Genomic DNA, 21,033 nt, shown 5'->3' on the forward strand with positions numbered 1-21,033 from the left:
CAATTTAAGAGTAGATACATGAAAAACTTCTTAACTTTCATGGAACAGAGCTTAAGAAGGGGAAGAAACATTCACATCCACTTCATCTACACATATAGCAACCATGGCTCTCACAGGTTAGTGTATGTAAAGTGGTGGTTGGGCTCACTGTCCCTGCATGGAGTGGGAGGAGTAGGAACACAGGCATTAGGTAGCATGGAATGTTGATGGCCCTGAAGAATAATTCTATATTGAGGTTTTCCAAGGACTATGAAAGAAGATGAACATGTGACTGTTGAAACTGAAGATATGCAAGTGTCTGCGGCATGTGTTTGTTGTCAGAGAAGCCCATTATGCTCTGGGGTATCTCCCACTCTCTTCTTGGGAGTCCTGGGCCTTTCTTCTGTCTGCTCTTTCCTTCTCCATTCTGTTCGCAATATTCATCCTCCAGGGCCTCTGTTCATGTTCTGATGCAGCATTGGCTTGTTGGATCTTACTGAACATGTCATCCTGAGTCCTCTTTTTTCCTCCTTCTCATCCAGCAAAGGTTTTCCACTGGTAAGGAGAGGGAACCCCTCAATGCCACAATGTTGCAGCTACAGATAAAATACACAGGGGTACCACTGAGATTATAGTCACAAAGGAAAGAGAAAGTTAGGATTCAGAGCTCCTTTCCTTCACTCCCCTAAAGTTTTAAATAAGAAATACTCATTGACACTTCTGCTTTGTAGCACTTGTCGAAGACAGAATTCCTCAGTTATACAAAACTACAGATATAGGCAAATGACACTGCATATTGGCATCCATTTCCACGGTGGTGGTGATTTTAGCTGGTATCTCTCTCCTGAGGGTGACAAAGGGACAGAAAGCACAGCTACTGGTGGTGCTGCCCCAGAGCAGCTCGAGCCTGCATTACACTTGCCTGTTTACTGCAATGGTGCCTGCTGAGGAAATTGCTGATTGGTGTGGGAAAGGGATCTACTGCAGAGAAAGAAAGAAGGCTGCCATGCCTACAAAGCTTTGAGAGGGGATCACAGAGTGCCTCCATGAAAGTTTCATCATGATCTCTCAGGACTATTCAAGGGCATCCTTGTGTACATAAGCAAATTGCTGAGTCTGTCCCCTGCCTGATTGCCCCAGACTAACTGTAGAAGGGAATAAAAAGCAGATAACAAATGTCCCACTCTTTGTTGTGTGATGACCTTTTCCAGTGAGTCTACTTCAGTGGGACACAACTTTTGACTTTTCATTAAACAGAGAGCTCCAACAGTATACCATTATAATGGGAAATACATTTATAAACTTACCCGAGGTTTCTTCTCCCACTTGGGCTAGCCTGTGCTCAATGGGTGGGTCTGTGGTGGAATCTCAAACAGGTCCTGACTTACGATATAGCTGAACAATGCAGTCTGATGTCCTCCATCTTCCTCCTCTTCATTCTCATGGTTGATAGCTAGGCCCTGTGGCCTGGGCTTCTCAGAAAGAATTCACAGCTATTTACGGTGTCGGGGTGGATCTTCTCAAAGTGTCATGCAGTAATTTGTAAAAATGGCAGGTCTGCAGCTTAGCACCAGATCAACTGTTGGCACCCCTGGGATTTGCTTATCACAGTTCCTTCACACTCAGGTGGCATGGCTGCTGATCTCTCTCGTATCACTTCTCCTGCAGCCATGGACCATATACTTAGAGATGTCCACATTTCAACAGCAGGTCTGTAGCTGTACATGCACAGCCTCTTCTTCCCACAAGCCCAGGGGACCTAGTGTCTTCTGACTACCCCAGGTTGGAAAGCCTCTGGAGAAGGTAGCCAGCATGGCCAGCTGGGCAATTGCACATCACAGTGGAGAACAGAACAGTGGAGAATGGATAACTGGGCCATCAGGAAAAGGCATTTCAAAAATTCTCAAGGGTTTAAACTGGTGGGGGTGGTACAATCCCCTGTCTCTGTGATCTCTGAACCCGGGAGTTCACATTTGTGACAAGAGCTCTTAGGGTTTGCCACTGTGAGACAGCAGCTGGAGGACTGTTGGGGCCAATGCAGAAAAACAGTGTCCCCATTCATGTGATAGTGACCTCAGTACACAGACCATGGTTCAGTTTTACCTGTAGAGGTGGTGTTACTGTGTTGCTTTAATTAATGGGAGACAAATTTAAGTGTAGCTAAACGTTCATCTAGATAAGCACAAGGCACCTGCTATTGACCTAACTGTGCAGTTTGGTGCTGACTTACATGACTTTCCAGTTGTGCAAGGTTAAAAACATCTGGTTAGGAAGGGAGGGGAAGAGACCAATTAAGACCCATAATGGTTTAGTCCTTACCCCAATGGTTCCAAAACTTTCAGGTTTCCTTCTAATCTTTTTCTTGCAAAGATGTCTCCATGTCCAACTGATCAGATACCAGAGAGATTTGGGGCTTGGTAAAACATTGAAGGGAGTGGGTAGAGTCCCTCCTTCTTCAAAGTAACTCATCCAAAGCTTTGTTCGAGCAAACTTCCATTCAATGTCTGCATGATCCTGTACATGAGAAACATAGTCACTGACCAATTGCTAAATTAACAAGGTGGGGGGGAGAAAGTATGGGGTCTTATAATCTAAACCTGAACATATCATAAAGTGCTATTTAAACGGCTTGCAAAAAAACCCACAGCTGTCTCCTGGTGATAGAAATTTTAATGAAGGAATTGACTTGTTTTACTCAGTAAGAGATAGTCTGAATATTATATCACATTTAATCTTTCTTGCACGGCTACAGATATTTAAAATAATTAAATACCTCTAAGGCAGAAGAGGAAAATTACAAATAGAAAAATACTGACTAACAGTGGTCTTTTGTTATGGTACCATATCATCATAACAATATGCATTCTGCAAGGAGAAATCCACTTACTCTGACCACTAACTTAAGCAAGGTGGGGTCTGGGAAATGCAGTCGAAGTGGGTCCCATTTTGTGAGGGCTGAAGAAACTACCAATCTCAAAAATTCAGATAGCATGAGTGAGTGGTCCCAAAAATCATGAGTTTAGAAAAATAATAATGGATCCTTTTAATTTGTTTTCTGTTTTTTAAGTCTTTGGTTATTCTCAGGTGAGGCTTTGAGCTTTTCCCTGCAACGAGTGTTATAAGCAAGACAAGACAAATTATTCTTTCACTCTGCTCTGTGGTGATTAGGCCTTAACTGGATTATTGTTTCTAGTTCAGGACACCACATTTTAGGAAAGATATGGACAAACTGGAACAAGTCCAGAGAAGAAGAACAACAATGTAAAAATGATCAAAGGTCCAGACACATGACCTATGAGAGAAGATTGAAAGAACTGGGTTTGTTTAGTCTGGAAGAGAGACGACTGAGACGGTGGACATGATGACAGCTTTCAAATACCTAAAAGATTTTTACAAGGAGGAGGGAAAAAAAAAAATTCTCCTTAACCTCTTATGGTAGTATAAGAAACAATGGGATTAAAGTGTGGCAATGAAAGTTTAGGTTAGACATTAGGAAAAAAGCTTCCTGTCAGGACTGGAATAAATTGCTTGGGGAGATTGTGCAATCTCCATCATTAGAGATTTTTAAGAGTAAATTAGACAAACACAGGTATGGTATATATCAGGGGTGGGGAATAATTTGGTGGGGGAGCACGCTAAGATTTTGGTAAATGATCAAGGTCTGCACTTTTCTATAAAGTGAGTGTGGGGTCTAGGAAAGTGGTTGGGTGCAGAAGGGAGCTTGGGGTAAGGGACTGGGGTGCAGTAAAAGGTGTGAGGTGTGAGAGGAAGTTTGGATCAAGGAGGGGGTTGTGATCTGAGGCAAAGGCTTGGGAGGCAGGGTCTGGGAGGGGTTATGGGTGCAAGAGAGAATTCTGGCCTATGGGAAGTGTTTAGAATAACGTGCAGGGCTGGGAGGGAATTGTGACCTTGGAGTGGGTGGGGGCAGTGGGGAAAGGGTTTTGAGTGGTGACCTTGGGCGGGGGGTGCAGAGGGTTTGAGTTGTGATCCGGGGTAGCTAGTTGCAGGAAGGAAGGTGCTGGGGTTGCTATAGGCAGGCTCTGGCTGGGAGGCACTTACCTAGGCTGCTTCAAGCCAGCAGTCCTGCAGGACCTTGAGGCAGGCTTCCTGCCTGCTGTAGCCTAAGGGAGCTCAAAACTGCTTCTTGCTACATTTTGCTTTCTTCTCCAGATACCAGGGGAGGGAGGGCTCTGTGCATTGCCTCTGCCCACCAGCAAAATATCTCAGTTCCTATTGGCCTCAAACTGGCCAATGGGAATTCAGAGATTTTTGCTAAGGGAAGGGGCAGTGCAAGAAGTCTCTGCTTTCCCCTGGAGCCTGGAGCAGAGAGCTACATGGATCAGTGCTGTATAGACCTGTGGGGTTGTTGCCTCAGAAGTAGATCTGGGAAGAAAACAGTTTTCTTGTCTTATGAATTTTTTTTTTTTTTAGATTACATTTTCCCCATTCCACATTACGATAATGCAGTTAAAAACACCCTACCCCATTTTTTTCAGGGTGAGAAAAGAAGAGACAATACCTTCCTTCCAATACCCATTAGTCTGGTAATCAGGGAACTCACCCAGCGTATGGGAGGGCCAGGCTCAAATTCCTGCTTAGATCAAGGACTTTAACAGACAACTTTTAAAAAGTCAAAAAGTGATTCTTTCAAAAATTTCTTTCACAGACAATTTCAAAAAATTCTGATTTCATTCCCAATCGGATCCAAACTCAATTCTGAAATCCCTCATGGACTGGCAAATATGTTCCCCAACCAGTTCCAGTCACGATTGTAGCTACCAAGGATCAATCCATTTAATGAGCATGAAGACATGTTAAACAATAAACCTAACATTTTGATTAGGATAAAGACATAGTTGTCATTAAACCGGAAAACAGGAACAATGAAAGAAACATCTCAGTCCCGTACTATAGCATGCTTATAGTCCTCAAATCAGATACCACTGCAACTTTGCATTCACAGTTAGTGCAGTTTGTAAAGCCACCACTTCGTGAAACATCTGTTTCAGTTAATGGACTCTCTCCCACCAGGGATTAGAGATTTCATAGAGTCTTAAAGAACTAAAGGTGAGGAATTAAATATTTAAAACCCTATTGATGCACTAGATCTTGCTATCCCTACTTATGCAAATATCTGTTTAAAGTAAATGTGTGCTTTGATTTGGCAAGAAATGAAGGATCATTCTTACATCTACATTTATGTTTGTTTCAGTGGCTGAGGTTTTCAAAGTTGCCTCAAGATGGACACAAAGTTACCATTAATGTTATCTTTATGCTTAGTAAGAATCACTAGATATAGTACATTGATTTGGCTTGAAGTCTGAAAACCAGCTTTTTAATGTTTAATCAGTCTTGAGTTTTAAATAGAAAATATGCAACTAGCCTTTTGCAGCTTATTCTCAGGGTGAGAACAGCCTGCTCAAACCTGTGCCAGTTGACAAAAACTCTGACACACCCTGCCTTTCCCACAACCCAACCGCTATGTCAGGAGCAGCTCTGCACCATTCAGAATTCTGGGAGAATTCTTATCTGTCCAAATACAGGATTTTTTTTTCTAGTCTGTTTATCCTTCTGGGGAAAGCACAATTTAATCTACATAATTGAAGTACAGATGGGTAGCTAAATATGACCAATAGAACTCATCTGATAACTGCAAAGGAACTAGAACAAATCAGAGGATGTCTCTGTATTCCATATTGAAATGGATTTTAAATGCTTGAAAAAGTAGATGTAGGAACTGAAAGAAAAAACTCATTGAAAGTGATTTTATCCGGAGATGTAACTTACGGCAATGAGCTGATAAGAGTTATTCATCATGGCTATTAACATGTTGAGTAGAACAACCAACGAGATGACATTATACGTTCCAAACATGGTGGCCCCAACAAATTCAGTAAACTCATGTCGTGCATTTACGTTGGTCACGTACAGATTGATAAGACCAAATATAGACCAGAATAATGACTGTAATGTTTCAAATAATCTGAAAAATAAATAGATAAAAGTAGCAGCAAATATACATCTCTATCCAAAATTTCCCCACATGCCTGGTCAAAGACCTTCATGATAGCAGAGGGAAGGCTTTGTCTCAATATGCACAAAAGTGTGTAATTTCTCATGCAAGTTTTGTAAACTCTCCAAACTTGAGTCCTTAAAGCCAGGCATCTAAATACATAAATACAGCCTTCAGTAAACTGCTGATCCTAATCAAATCAGTGTTCAGCATTGCTGAAGATCAGGCCAGTTATTTAAATATAGATACCTACATTTGAAAATGTTTGGCTCACATGCTTAAAGTTGATCTCATTGAAGTCAATGAGAGCTTTGCTTTCATATCAGTGGGCAAGAATTGTACCTCTACATTAATTTGGTGGCTGAATTTCAACAGTGGATGTGCCATATGAATGAAGAAGCAGCAGTGGGTTAAAACAATTTGTTTATAGCAGTAAACAGACTATGAGCAGTTGGTAGAGTGCTCTGAGTCATAAAAGGAGCTATCTCATTGTAGGGCCAGTCCCACAATTAGCTTCAATTTTGTTTAGGGAAGAGAGCAGAAATTCAAAGATGAAGCTGACAATGGCAAAAACAGGCTTCTCCGGTTACATTATAATATCCCCACAGAGGTAAGGTTTGGATAGCAGTTGGCGCCTCAGATAACAAGATGCCACCTTTAAAACAGTGTCTGTAGGAGCTAAGCATTTAGAAACAGTATCACTTCTTTGTAACAAAAAGCTGCGCTACTACACTATAAATTATTATTTTGAACCCTGATCACCTGTGCTCCTGGATGGTGTGGAGCAAGGCTTTAAGCTGTGCCTACACAAGTCTTAGGGCCTAGTTCTCCCCTTTTACACCGGTTCAGGTCACAAGTAACTAAAGTGGATTCTGGATTTACAATGTGGAAAACTGGTGGAAGTAAGTGGAGAACTGGGTCCATGGTGCCTGTAAGGAATGGCTGTGCAGCCTGTCTTCCTGAAAGTCATGGAATGGCTTAAATGGAACGCACCACTAACCACACTTCTTGGCATTTTCTCATGAACAGAAGATGCAAGAGCTACCCCCTGCCTAAATAGCCGCTTCTAGGGCCACAGTTACTGCCAGCGTCATCCTGGAAACAGCCAAATTGTCAATGCTTTCCTCAAGGTCATCCTGGTGGGAAAGTGGCTCCTGGCACAATTTAAATGCAGCTGGGTAGACGAATATGACTTTTAGAACTCAACAGGCAAGAGCTGTTTGTATCAAAATTCTATTCCGTACAGTACAGAAGGTGAAAATTCAATAAGAGAATTAAAATCCATTTAATATGGACTGGGCACTAAACTTGTCACACATGTAGCTAAGGAACTAAAATCACTGACTTTTAAAGTGAAGGAAAACAAATAAGTGAAACTCATTATTATTTAGCCTTTAGGATAAAAGCAAGAATGTGAGACTGAACATTTACAAGCAAATCAACTGAATGCGGCCTGCACTTAGGCTCCCTGGAAGCATAGACTGATTTTTCCTTTTGGCCTGCTTCAGTGGAACCTTGTACATCCAATTTGTCCTCCACACAAAGAATCTGGACTTTTTTGAAAACTGGAGTTTTTCAAAAGGTAACACTTTAATCTTAACAAGCAGATATAGAAGGAAACCACAGCAATATTTGCCTGTAGAAGCAAAATTTTAGCAGATTAAATTTATTTTTAGCGCCAGTTTAGTATTGTAGAGCCAAATTTACATTAATATTCCATTTTTCTCATTTTAATTTATAACCTTTAAGATAATTCTGAAGATGCCTTTCTAGCATAGATCATACATTATCAGAGATTTGTATAAGAAATTATATTGATTATGATTATTATGACTAATATTAATTTTATTATATGACCTAAAGACAGTCATGGATGGGGGCACCTCTCTGTTTTATACTGCACAAATGCTGAACAAAAGAGATGGTCTCTGCCCCAAAGAGTTTACCATCTGAGTCAGTAAAATATTGCATGTATCTAATGAAAAGTGTAACTAGATATGCCACTTACGTTGAAAATGCATTATTTTGCTTTTCACACCGTATTCCTTTGCAGCTGTCTGTTTCATTTGTTTCATAGTAGAAGTACAGCTGGTTCAGCCCATTTGCAAAAGCTAGCAGCACAAGACAGTATATGAATAGAAACTTTAAAATGTCCAGTAACATTCTTCCTAAAGATATTTGGAGAGGTCCCAGGTGAGAATTTGCGGTAAATAATGAGATCAAGCGCAGGGAACTAAAAATGTTCGCAATAGCAAACAATGCTTCAGCCACTAATGTGGGGTGCCACATGTCCCAGCTGTTTCGTTGGAGTAATCCACTATACTGGAAAGAAAACAGAAAAGGCAGAGTTATACTTATGTTTTCATACAGAAACCAAAGCTGTTTAGTTTCTTTGCTGAACCTTTCTGTTCAAGAACCAATAAGACAAAAACGAGGCCTTTTTGGGAATATACTGTGTCTGGTTCGTCTCTTCAAAGGAATTTATAATCTTAATATTAGAACTAATATGGTGTGTGTGTGTGCTTGCCCTTATCAAACTTAATTGGAAGGGTAATTCATATTATTAGCCTTTTTATATTTTGTTATTATTTTGTTACAGTGAAAGAACTGCACGCCTGGTCTTTTTATTTAACTATCTGTGATTGACAGTAGAAAAGTAGTACAAACTGTAATTAAATTTAGCAAATTTATGAAGATCTGGCTTTTGCAAAATATATCAAGTGGATGCAAAGTCAATGAAACTGCTGAAGTAAATAACAACTTTTTCTGATAGCTCAAGGCCTGAGTAATTACTGAAAAATGATACACCAGATAAAGAATAACAATATTGTATTATCCCTAAAATTAAAATAATGGCAATATCTATTTGTTCTCTCTTTGAGCCATTCCTAATTGTTTACTTACCTCATTTTCAGTCAGTCTGATCCTTGTATTCCTGAACCTTTTACATTCCAAGCCTGCCAGCAATTTCAATGAAGCTGAAATGCATTTTTTAAAGAAAACCTTTCTAAATACTATCCTGTACTTTTTATTGATTACCTGTTGAATATCTGTAACGGTCTCAGTGCTGGTCAGAATATTTTAGAAGATACAGGGCTATATTCACAAAAGCACTACTACTTTAGGAACCTAAATCCCAGAATAAGGCAGGTGGGATTCACAAATCGTCTGTTCAACTGATCCCAAACTTTATAGGGATCTAAATTCACTTGGTAGCTATATTTTTTACAGGAAAAAATCTGTAGGAACTTGTATTTCTGCCTCTGCACATGTACACTGCTACCTCATGCCAGGTGTGTGGACTTGTTTGGCACAAAACAATGCTTGAACCAGGTGAACAGAAACATTGGAACTGTGGAGCCCCATCTGGTAAGCATGCCCAGAGCTTGCCTACAAACGTATGGGCCAGTAGGTTAGATCACACAAAGCACCCAGTGGGGTAAAGTGGACTTCCTTCAGAACTTCACTGTACAAATCCGGGGTGTGGGACCTGTGGTGAGGCCCCCTCATTCTCTCTCATTGACATTGTTCCATGTGGATAAACAATACAAGATTCTGAGGGTCAGAGAGAGAGAGAGAGAGAGAGAGAGAGAGAAGAATGAACAAGCATGAGAATCATTCTGTAGCTTCACACTGAGAGCCTTCACTTGGGAGGTAGGAAATCCATTATCCAATGCCTTTTTTAACCCACATCTCTGTTCGTGGTGTAAGGTTGTACCCCACAAGCATATATGATGCAATAACTATTGGCCCTCCAGCTAAGCTGCTTGAAGACATTTTCACCTAGGCACATGAACACAATTCAGTGCAATATTTTAATTCTGCATAAAGAAATTTTTCTACATCAAAAAAGTATATGAGGTACAAACATATTCCAAATGTCTCGCACTATTATTTTGATATTGGGCTACACTTCCATATTTGCCAAGGTCAGATGACCGGAAGAATGCATTGAGAATTTATATGCAATGACCACTCCATATTGATCCTCATGTGAAAATGGCTTATGGGCTCACACTGAAGGAGTTCCTTCAATTTGCTGGTTAAATAAAGTTTTTCCCTCAAGTATTGCTTTTAATTTCCTAATGCACTGCAGGGCACCACACCCTATTTAATGAAACTTTTTTCATGACAATGGATTTTAAATTAAAAAAAAGTCCTAAACCATTAATGATTTAGCTGCAATGGAACAGCTTCAACAAGAGAGAGCCCCACCTCAGCCCAGTAGTGAGGGTTTCACACCTGAAAGGTGACAGCACCAGTTCAAATCCCTTCCTATCCCTCATCTGTCGGAGTGGAGAGCCAGTGGCCTCCCTCAGGCAAGGTGTACACCCTAACTGTGCTCCTACTACTAATAATAGTACTACTACTAAAATCTAACTCCACAGACAGTATAACATGAAGGTGACAAAAAAGGGGCAGAAAACAAGCTACCTTTGCTCTGTGCGTGTGAAGTCAGAGCTATCTTGGTGCTTATATGGCCCTTAATACCACAGTACCTGAGCACACAGAACTCATCAGTCTATTCACTTCTGTGAGGTAGGGAAGTACTATGACTCCCATTTTACCGAGGCACATGAGAGAAAAAGCAAACTAGACAAAATCCCAGAAGAAGTCTATGAATAAGCCATGAAGCATTTATGGGAGTCCCCAGCCAGAGCCTTCACCATGTCATCTTTTACCCTGCTCTAGCTACCATCCTTACAAAATCAAGCTTTTCTTACTGCTGACATGGTACAGCCAATACAGCAATGCAAGGATATGATGGATGTTCATCTGCCTCATGCATCATTAACCACATCATCAGTTCAGTTCTGACTGTAGAATCCTTATTACTGATCATGAAGAAGGGGAAGAAAGACCACACAACCTGTGTTATAGAGCCAGGGCAGAGTTTGCAATGCTAGCAATCAGGGAAAAAAACATGGCTTGAAAGCTGAGAATACTGACTTGGGAAGTTACTGACAGAAAAAAAGGTGCAACTCCTCAATATCCTTTTCACAGTGACTTCTCTGACTATTATTATTATATAGTATAATTTCCGCATCCTCAGCACCCTCCTTTATGGCAGCGAGACTTGGACCCTGTACGCCCGCCAGGAAAAGAGGCTGAACGTCTTCCACTTGCGCTGCCTCAGGCGCATCCTTGGAATATCATGGAAGGACAGAGTGACCAACACCGCCATCCTCAAGCAAGCTGGAATCCCAACCATGCACACCCTCCTCAGGCAGTGTCGGCTCCATGGCTTGGCCACGTCCACAGGATGAATGATGGAAGGATTCCAAAAGACATCCTGTGTGGTGAGCTAGCCTCTGGCAAAAGACCTCCCGGACGCCCCCAGTTGCGCTACAAAGATGTCTGCAAGAGAGACCTCAAAGAGGTAGACATCAAGCTGGACAATTGGGAAGAACTAGCAGACTACCGCAGCAGATGGAGGCAGGGGTTACACAAGGGCCTTCAGAAGGGCGAGATGAGGATCAGACAGCTAGCAGAGGAGAAGCGAGCGCACAGAACGCACACTAAGGACTTGCCAGACACCTGCCACATCTGCAAGAGATGCAGCAAGGACTGTCACTCTCGTGTGGGTCTTCATAGTCACAGTAGACACTGTAAATGAAGTCCTCAACTGAAACTATAAAGGGCGCGATCCATAGTCTACGCAGACTGAATGATGCCTACTAGTATAATTTAGACATCGCTGTAAACTTACATGGGACTTTTATAAAAATATAATAAGAAACCCTCCATGTACTGAAGAGCTGACATGCTCAGACTGACAGCATGAAGACAAGGCACAGAGCAAGTTTTCAGGTTAGAGAAAGTGTAAAGAGGTTGAGAGTGGGATAAAAAGGACAATTAATGTGAGAAGACAATTTTAAGAAAGTATCTGTTAGTTTTTATGATCTACAAATATTTTTTTCCTCCATAAATGATCTTTTGGGACAGTCCTCTTTTATTTCTGTTGAGTTACAAGACTCCTTTAGAAACATTCTGATTATAATCAATGACTTGAAATGCACATTTCAATTTGTAATTCTGTATCATTCAGTTTCCTAATCATTATGACCCAAATTTGCAAAAGTTCCCATTTCACTAGATATCAAATGTAAAAGTTCTGTGGTGGAAGTGGTGACAGCATGTTCCTTAGCCCATGCAACTTCCCATAGCTCCCATTAGCTAGGAACAGTGAATCACAGACACTGAATTTTTAAAAAAATCTATTTGCCGCAGATCCCTAAATGGCCCCCGCAAGGATTGAACTCACATCCCTGGGTTTAGCAGGCCAATGCTCAATGTTATTCATATATAAATTATAAATATAAATACATATATTTGTGCTGTAAGACAAAGGATTTTGTTTATAGCTTGGAATACACTACATATACATAGATATACACCCCACCCCCATATAGACTCATTCATAAGTCATGTGAGTTAAGAGGTTCCATTTTGCTGACACTCCAGGTATGCAAAACATGGCATGCTAACACCTTATCCTGACAGGCTGGGAGCCAAAGTTTTGCTGACCCATTGATGAGCTGACCCTTGCTCTTTGATGATTCACGTTTCTGTCAAAAAAAAATCGGCTTATGAATGAGTCTATATGGAATGTGTGTGTGTGTGTGTGTGTGTGTATCTATCTATCTGTATGAAGTATATTCCAAACTACAAACAAAATCCTTTGTCATACAGCACAAATATATGTATTTATATTTATAATTTAGAAATGAATAACATGGTCAGGATAATCAAATATGAGTTTACTAACAGAAAAACAGGGATAAGAAAATAGCTCCCAGATGTTCAAAGGTATTTAGACATCTAACTCCTTTGACTATCTGGACACTCAAAAGTTTGTTTGAATATGAAAAGTTTGTTATCAGCCATACATTTTTCTTGTTATCAGCAATTAATTTTTTTCTGGGAACATCCCCCATGTGAAGGAACCGCATAGAGCTGCTTTGCCGTTTATACACGAAGGCTAGTTAAGGTGGGTGTCTGGCTACATTTTTCCACTCGCATGACACAGAACAGGTGGAACTCATTTGAGAATAATTCTTATGTAATAATTACAGCAAAAATAGTCATGAGACATTTAGCAAATAAAAGAAAGGTCATATATTATAAAACACTGGTAGTGTTTGTAATCTAAATACTCATTTACTGTTCAACTGGAAAACAATCATATTTTAAGAATTTGAAACATAGGAGATTCATTAATCAACCAATCGTTCATTATTTCAGTTTCTTACATCAGATGAAATATTAACACACTCTGATTTAATCATTTTTTCCAAATGAAAGGTGGAAAAGCAAGGATAAAGAGGTAATTAGCTTTAAAATTCACAGGCATAACAAAACATACAATTGAAGAATTAAAGGTAATGTTTTATGCACGAGGATATGCACATTTTGTTTCTGAATAGCTTCATAACACTAATTTGGAGGGTAATGAATATCTATTACTTTAGTCACTGTCACCATGATTACAGAAGGCAAAAGATGTCTAGGAGATGAAAGGATTATTATGGTTTAAAAATAATATTGTTCGAAAAGGAAAAAAAATGATGACTGCAATGCTTTAGAAGGGCTTGCATTAGCAATAAAGTAGTTATTTTGCTTCTGGACCAGTAAAAAAGTATTTCCTGTGAAACTCTGTCAGCATATAAAAGCACTTTCCATTAGCTTCCTGAATAAAAGAGGGCAGATTTTTCACTGCTTTTTCAAATACCTTTGCTCTAACTGAGTGAACACAGGGACTCAAATCAGGGTATAGGTGAGACTAGTGACACTTTGAGAGGCTCCTAGTGGGGACAAATGAAACCAGCACAAAGAACTTACTATGCCACCCATCCTGTCCCCAACCTATTGAGATGCAGTGGTTCCTAAACCATTGGTTGTGATTCCAAATGGGATCATTCTATTAGTAGGTGGGGTTATAGGTCCAAAACATCAGAGTCAGCCCAGGGGCTCATAGAATCACAGAATCCTAGGGCTGGAAGGGACCTCAGGAAGTCATCAAGTTCAGCCTCCTGCCCAAAGCAGGATCAACCCTAATTAACTCATCCTAGCCAGGACTTTGTCAAGCCTGGACTTAAAAACCTCTAGGGATGGAGAATCCACCCCCTCTCCAGGTACCACATTCCAGTGCTTCACCACCGTCCTCGTGAAATAGATTTTCCTACTATCCCACCTAGACCTCTGACTGTAATTTCAGACCATTGCTCCTTGTTCTGATCTCCTTCACTACTGAGAACGGTGTCTCTCCATCCTCTTTAGAGCACCCCTTCAGGAAGTTGAAGGATGCTATCAAATTGCCCCTCATAGAATCATAGAACACTAGGACTGGAAGTGATCTCGAGAGGCCATCGAGTCCAGCCCCCTGCCCCAATGGCAGGACCAAGTACTATCTAAACCATCCCTGATAGATATCTATCTAACCTGTTCTTAAATATCTCCAGCGATGGAGATTCCACAAACTCCCTTGGCAATTTATTCCACTGTTTGACCGCCCTGACAGTTAAGAACTTTTTCCTAAAGTCCAGCCTAAACCTTCTTTGCTGCAGTTTAAGCCCATTGCCTCTTGTTCTATCCTCAGAGGCCAAGAAGAACAAGTTTTTTCCTTCCTTCTTATGACTCCCTTTTAGATAACTGAAAACCGCTATCATGTCTCCCCTCAATCTTCTCTTTTCCAAACTAAACAAGCCCAATTCTTTCAACCTTTTTTCATATGTCACATTCTCTAGACCTTTAATCATTCTCATTGCTCTTCTCTGGACCGTCTCTAGTTTCTCAACATCTTTTTTGAACTGCGGTGCCCAGGACTGGACACAATACTCTAGCTGAGGCCTAACCAGCGCAGAGTAGAGCGGAAGAATGACTTCTTGTGTCTTGTTCACAACACACCTGTTAATGCATCCCAGAATCATGTTTGCTTTTTTTGCAACAGCATCACACTGTTGACTCATATTTAGCTTGTGGGCCACTACAACCCCTATATCCCTTTCTGCTGTAGTCGTTCCTAGACAGTCTCTCCCCATTCTGTATGTGTGAAACTGATTGTTCCTTCCCAAGTGGAGCACTTTGCATTTGTCCTTATTAAACTTCATCCTGTTTACGTCAGACCATTTCTCCAATTTATCCAGATCATTTTGAATTATGACCCTATCCTCCAAAGTAGTTGCAACCCCTCCCAACTTGCTATTATCTGTAAACTTAATAAGTGTACTTTCTATGCCAATATCTAAATCATTGATGAAGACATTGAACATAACCGGTCCTAACACAGACCCCTGCGGAACCCCACTTTTTATGCTTTTCCAGCAGGATTGAGAACCATTAAGAACTACTCTCTGGGTATGGTTGTCCAGCCAGTTATGCACCCATCTTATAGTAGCCTCATCTAAATTGTATTTGCCTAGTTTTTTTATAAGACTATCATGAGGGACCGTATCAAATGCTTTACTAAAGTCTAGGTAGACCACATCTACCACTTCTCCCCTATCCACAAGGCTCGTTATCCTATCAAAGAAAGCTATCAGATTAGTTTGACAAGATTTATTCTTTACAAATCCATGCTGGCTGTTTCCTGTTACCTTACCACCTTCCAAGTGCTTGCAGATGATTTCTTTAATTACCTGCTCCATTATCTTTCCTGGCACTGAAGTTAAGCTGACTGGCCTGTAGTTTCCTGGGTTATTTTTATTTCCCTTTTAATAGATGGGCACTATATTTGCCCTTTTCCAGTCTTCTGGAATCTCGCCTGTCTCCCATAATTTTCCAAAGATGATAGCTAAAGGCTCAGATACCTCCTCTATCAGCTCCTCGAGTATTCTAAGGTGCATTTCATCAGGCCCTGGTGACTTGCAGACATCTAATTTTCCTAAGTGATTTTTAACTTGTTCTTTTTTTATTTCAACTTCTAACCTTATCCCTTTCCCACTAGCATTCACTATGTTGGACGTTCTTTCATCAGACTTCTCAGTGAGCACCAAAACAAAGAAGTCAGCTTGAGCTGGTAGGAGCCTGGCCTAGTCTTATCACAGAGGGGACTGACTATGACTTGTAAGCTTCTAAAGGCAGGACCCATATCTTTTATGCCACCCTGAGGACCTTTATGACACTCAAAGTCAAAGAATCATTGTAAGTTATTGTCTCTGTGCCTCCCTAGTATCACCATGAAGGGCTTTCCCAAGTCTTGGCCTTATTTGCTTAACAATGAATTCCTATTTCAGACCTGTAACATGAGGTACAGTGGAATCACTTTCACTCATTTTCGCTGTTTCATTGTCCATTGATTTTGTCAGGTGAGATTGACATAGTGTAGCTGATGTGTGAGACAACTGGGACAAACATATTTATGGATAGACTACTGTTCAACAACACAATGAATTGAAGGATTGAGGCAATAGCCACGGATGAGGGAAAAATACAGGTGAAGAATCTGAAAAACACATGTGGTTTGGCTCCTCAAGTTGATAGGAGCACTGAAGGTCCTGAGGCATGCGTCTTGGCTTTTCTGAAATCCACATGGAAGAGTGCTATCCTTGAAGTCATTCTGTTCTGTCTCCCTCTTCCTGAACCTAAGACAGCACAAGAAATGTTCAATGTGCTAATTGGTTTACATGTAAAAAAAATGTACTGAGTGATCACGGTGTAGACTTTTGCACAGACAGAGCTCCATCTTTGTCGGACCACACACCAGTAGGTTGGTATGCCATGCTATAGAAATTTGCTCTGTCTGCTGTGCGGACTTGCTACATGATTCACAGAGATCAACAGGTATGTAAAGCTCTGAGTCCAGACCTAAGTGAATTTCTGAAGCATCATCTACTGTGAACTACACCTAAGTGCAGTCTTTTTGCATGCATCTGTTTGCAAAACTGGGTGAAGACATGGATCTGATCATGATACTTTGCTGTTCCACACTGAAGCTTACTGGTTCCTGAAAGGAAAAGCACTGGGATGATTTTTTGAACTGATATGAGCTGTGTTCTTATACAATCATCTGCAAAAAAGAGTGAATTGGTCGATCTTCTCTGAGACCCAATGGAGAAGCGTCTTCTTGTTTATTTGAAAGTGTACACAGAAGTGCGGCATCAGCGCTGCTGTAGTGCATCGAGTAAAGATGTGCTACGCCACTGAGAGAGCACAACTATTCCACGTTCAGAAAAAAACAGAACCTATGTCATCAGGAGACCTTCTTCTGCTCACATGGAGCTGATGTAGAGCATCAAGGTTACTGTAATTTACATTGCTCAGGAAGGTGTGTTTTCCATACCTCTGGGTGACACAAGTTACATCGATGTAAGTGGCAGCGTGGACCAGCTCTATGTCACAGATCTATTTGAGAAACTGAATTAATTGCAAGGAAAGAACACTCACATTCTGCAGCTGAGTGACTGATGGAACAGGTCGGATCACAGAGATCCTCTTGGGGTTGTTACCTGGTGTGCTGATCAAGCCACTGATGCCCACCTTCCTGTTCTCTGGGGTGCGCTACCATCCTGTCCTGCTGGGCCAGAAGTTCTACTTTCCCCCAGCCAAGACATTGATTTGGGGTTACTGTCCCCCAGCAGAGCAGCATGGATGCTAAGACAGAGCAGCCTGAGGAGGCCTCAGCTAGAAGGCCTCTGATGAAACCTGGAACACAGCCCCCAAAGAGGAGCTCTGTGATGCATTCCATCACAGTGTCATAGCTGAGCAGGGTATTGTGCACAGCTGATTGCTCTGGATGCTAGAAGTAATTTTAAGTGTCTTCTAAGCATCATGGCTGGAAAAGAGAATAGGTTGGTTATTTTCTGTTTGCTTATTTCAGGTAAGGAAAATAGAGGCAGGAAAATCAGCAAAGCAAGTGAGAGTAAGGCCCAAAGGAAACTGGAACTTCACAGGAGCCAAGATGCAGAGAAGGAAAATAAATACAGAAGACAAGGGATTATGGAGGCTCACCACAGAAGCACAAGTTTAAGGGGAAAGTTGTAAGGCTCTCATGAGAGAGCTGTGGAACCAAATCACCTTGAAAAAGATGAAGATGAAGAAGCCCAATAAGCTGCTTGAGGAAAGAAGAAGAGAGACTGAATGCATGAACTTGTTGTACTGAACTGGAAGAGTCAGAACTGCAAAGCAGCAGGATCCCCTGCTCCAAAAAGCCACCAGTGGGACTGACCGTCCCCAGCTGATGATACATCTGCAGCTATCACTAAATATTTCATTACCATTGAGACACTGTGTACCATCCATTCAACTCCTGAGCATCAGAAGATGACGCTTGTGGTTTCAAAACTGACTGGGAATAGCAAGATGTAAGGTGACCCACCCCTACCCCCACTCCAACTTATCATCTAAGATGTCTGCTGGAAACAGCTAAGACTGAACAGATCTAGGAGGTTGCCTAGCTTGTGAAAGAGAAAATTAGAACAACTGTTAGAGTAAGAATTTGTGTGTAACAAATTTCTTGGTGCACTCCAATTAGCTGGCATGTTCTGTTTATTTTCATTTCTAGTAACTTATTTGATCTGTTGTTTTTTACTTGCAATCACTTACATCCTACCTTTTTATCTACTATATATTTGAAAGAGTTTGTTTGTCTCTGAGTGAGTGAGCCTGTCTGTCTGCCCTTTTGTTCAAGAACTCTTCCTAAATGGTAAGAGCTAGGACCATTAAATTGGGTATGGAGCTTCCTCTTGCTGTAAATTACAGCAAGGTTTCTTGTGACAGGACAACGGGATGAACCTGGAATATGATTGTTGGCAGGGGAATGGCAGCAGGGACAGCTATACTGTGTCATAGCCACAGGGGGACAGAAATGGGGAACAGGACACTTATAATGTCATTGAGTTAGCAGGAGACGGGTGGAGGTAAGCTTCTTGCCTGTCATTGGGGAAGTGACATGCAGGCCTCACCATGGCCAGACTGGGGGAGCTGCCACTCAGGAAGTGCGATTCCTACTGGCTGAACCATCCACATACCATCCGCCTGTCCTGAGCTAATCCTCACCCCCAGAACACTCACTCCTGCATCCCCCACTCCACAGCCCCCTGCCCTGACCCCATCCGCACCCCCAAACCCTGACTCCTACACCTCTCACACCCCTTACCCTGAGCCCCTCCCCACCTCCAACATCTGACGCCTTCACCTACCCATATACCCCCAAGTCCCTGCACAGAACCCCTCTTTTAGGACCTGAGCAACACTGAGTAACTGCACTAATACTTAATGAAAACAATTTTGTCTATTATTAAGCCCAGTGTAAATAACACTTCTGTGGTGATGGGACTCGGGAACAACCACTTTGCCCCTGTCTCTTTCCCAGGCTCTTTTTCCTGGCGGAATGCAGTGGGGCTGTATTTGGCCACCTTTTTTTGTCCCCCGGCGCCGCTGCTGCTGCAGGGGAAAGAGCAGGACTTGATTTAATTGATTTAAAATGGCCAGCCAGACCATTAAATCAATCACATTGACTCCCGCCCTTCCAGTGCGCAGGTCAGGGAGCCGCGCAGCCCAGGAAGCAGCAGGAGCACGTGGAGCTCCTGTTGAAATCTAAGCCCGGGGTGGGGGGAGGGGTGAAGCCTGGCAGTAGGTTGGGGCGGCAGGGAGTGGAGTTGTGCCGGGGCTGCATGGCTGTGCAGGAGGTTGAGCCGGGGGAGGCAGACTGAGCTGGGGCTGTGCGAAAGTGCGGGGGGTTGAGCCAGGGGTAGGGGGTCGGGGGTTGAGCTGTGGCTGCAGCTGCTCAGGAGGTTTAGCTGGGGCGTACGGCAGCGCGGGGGCTTGAACCCTGCCTCGGGAGCAGGGGAGAACCTGGGCTGTGCAGTGCAGTGCAGGGGTGGGTTGAGGTGGGGAAGGGTGTGGGTTGGAGGGGGTGTTGAGCTGGAGAACAGCCACCTGGGGGGTTGAGCTGGGGTCGCACAACTGTGCGGGAGGGTAAGCCGGGGCCATGCAGGGGGCTGAGTGTGTGTGTGTGGGGGGTTGAGTGGGAGACACTGGGGGGATTACTTGGGGGGTTGGGTTGGGCAGCGGAAGGAGGTGAATGTGGAGGGTGTTCAGCCATGGCTGCACGGCCCCGCAAAGGGTTTTGCATGGGTTGTGTGTGTGTTGATCTGGGGCTGCACAAGTGGATTGAGCAGGGGTGGGGTTGTAGGGGGTGATTTGTGGCTGCAGCAGGGGTTGGGGTGGGGGAATTTGGGGTTTGGTTTGGGGCTTGAATTCCAGCACCTTGTTGTGTGGAAAAAAAAGCACTGTCTCTTTACAAGATACAGAACAAACTTATATGCCTTCTCTGTATAAAACTTTTATAGGTAGTAAGACAGATTTATCTGGGGTTTGGGTTGACTCCTCCCAGAGCTGAGCTGACTGAATGTCTGTGTTGCTCTGCTGGGGAGCAGTAACCCCAACTCTGTGCTTTGGCTGGGGGACACTAGAATATCTGGCAGGGGAGGACAGGGTGGAGTGAATCCCTAGAGAGCAGGAAGGTGGTCATCAGTGTCTTGATCAGCACACCAGGGGGCAAACCCAAGAGGATCCCTGTGATCCACCACTGAATTGCAGGATTCATGCAGAAAGTTGTTTTCTGTGAGAATAAGCTATGGAAGACAAATTAGGAATCCTTCCCAAAGTTTTGCAAGTTCCTGGCTGTCAGTTAAAGTACTGAGCCTCCCACACAGGTGATGGCTGAGCATCTCAGCCAGATGGAGGAACAGTTTGCTCCCTTCCCCCCAGTTTGGACATGACAACATATGACTGGGTGTGAAACTACTTTTGGCACAGGCCTGATTCCATGGATATGCCAGCAGCTGAAATCAAACACGCCATCAAAATTTCTCTTGATCAATTCTTATGACGAACAGATGCCCAACTTTCCTGGAAATATGGTTCACTATGAAGATTAAATCTCCTGCACTCTCAGGATGTACCTTGAAATTGCCAGAGACATTCATGAACAGGTGATTGTGGGAAGTTGGATTGAGCGTTCTTTTGTCCGTCAAGTCCCAGTATTGATCTACTGGTGATGTCATACTTGAGATGAAATACGCAATTTCAAATGCATC

General features: G+C 42.4%; 1 protein-coding gene across 1 annotated transcript in view; it reads right to left on the minus strand.

The window, feature by feature from the left end:
* Positions 1 to 21,033, minus strand: part of TRPC4 (transient receptor potential cation channel subfamily C member 4) — a 252,005-nt gene that overhangs the window by 26,523 nt on the left and 204,449 nt on the right. The window contains exons 6-8 of the mRNA XM_074982502.1: positions 8,001 to 8,314; positions 5,767 to 5,962; positions 2,299 to 2,493 (exon numbers count right to left, since the gene is read on the minus strand). Coding sequence (XP_074838603.1) covers positions 2,299 to 2,493; positions 5,767 to 5,962; positions 8,001 to 8,314 — 705 coding nt within the window. The remainder of the gene's footprint in view (positions 1 to 2,298; positions 2,494 to 5,766; positions 5,963 to 8,000; positions 8,315 to 21,033) is intronic.

The sequence above is a fragment of the Carettochelys insculpta genome, chromosome 1, assembly GCF_033958435.1.
Source record: "Carettochelys insculpta isolate YL-2023 chromosome 1, ASM3395843v1, whole genome shotgun sequence".
NCBI classification, from domain to species: domain Eukaryota; kingdom Metazoa; phylum Chordata; order Testudines; family Carettochelyidae; genus Carettochelys; species Carettochelys insculpta.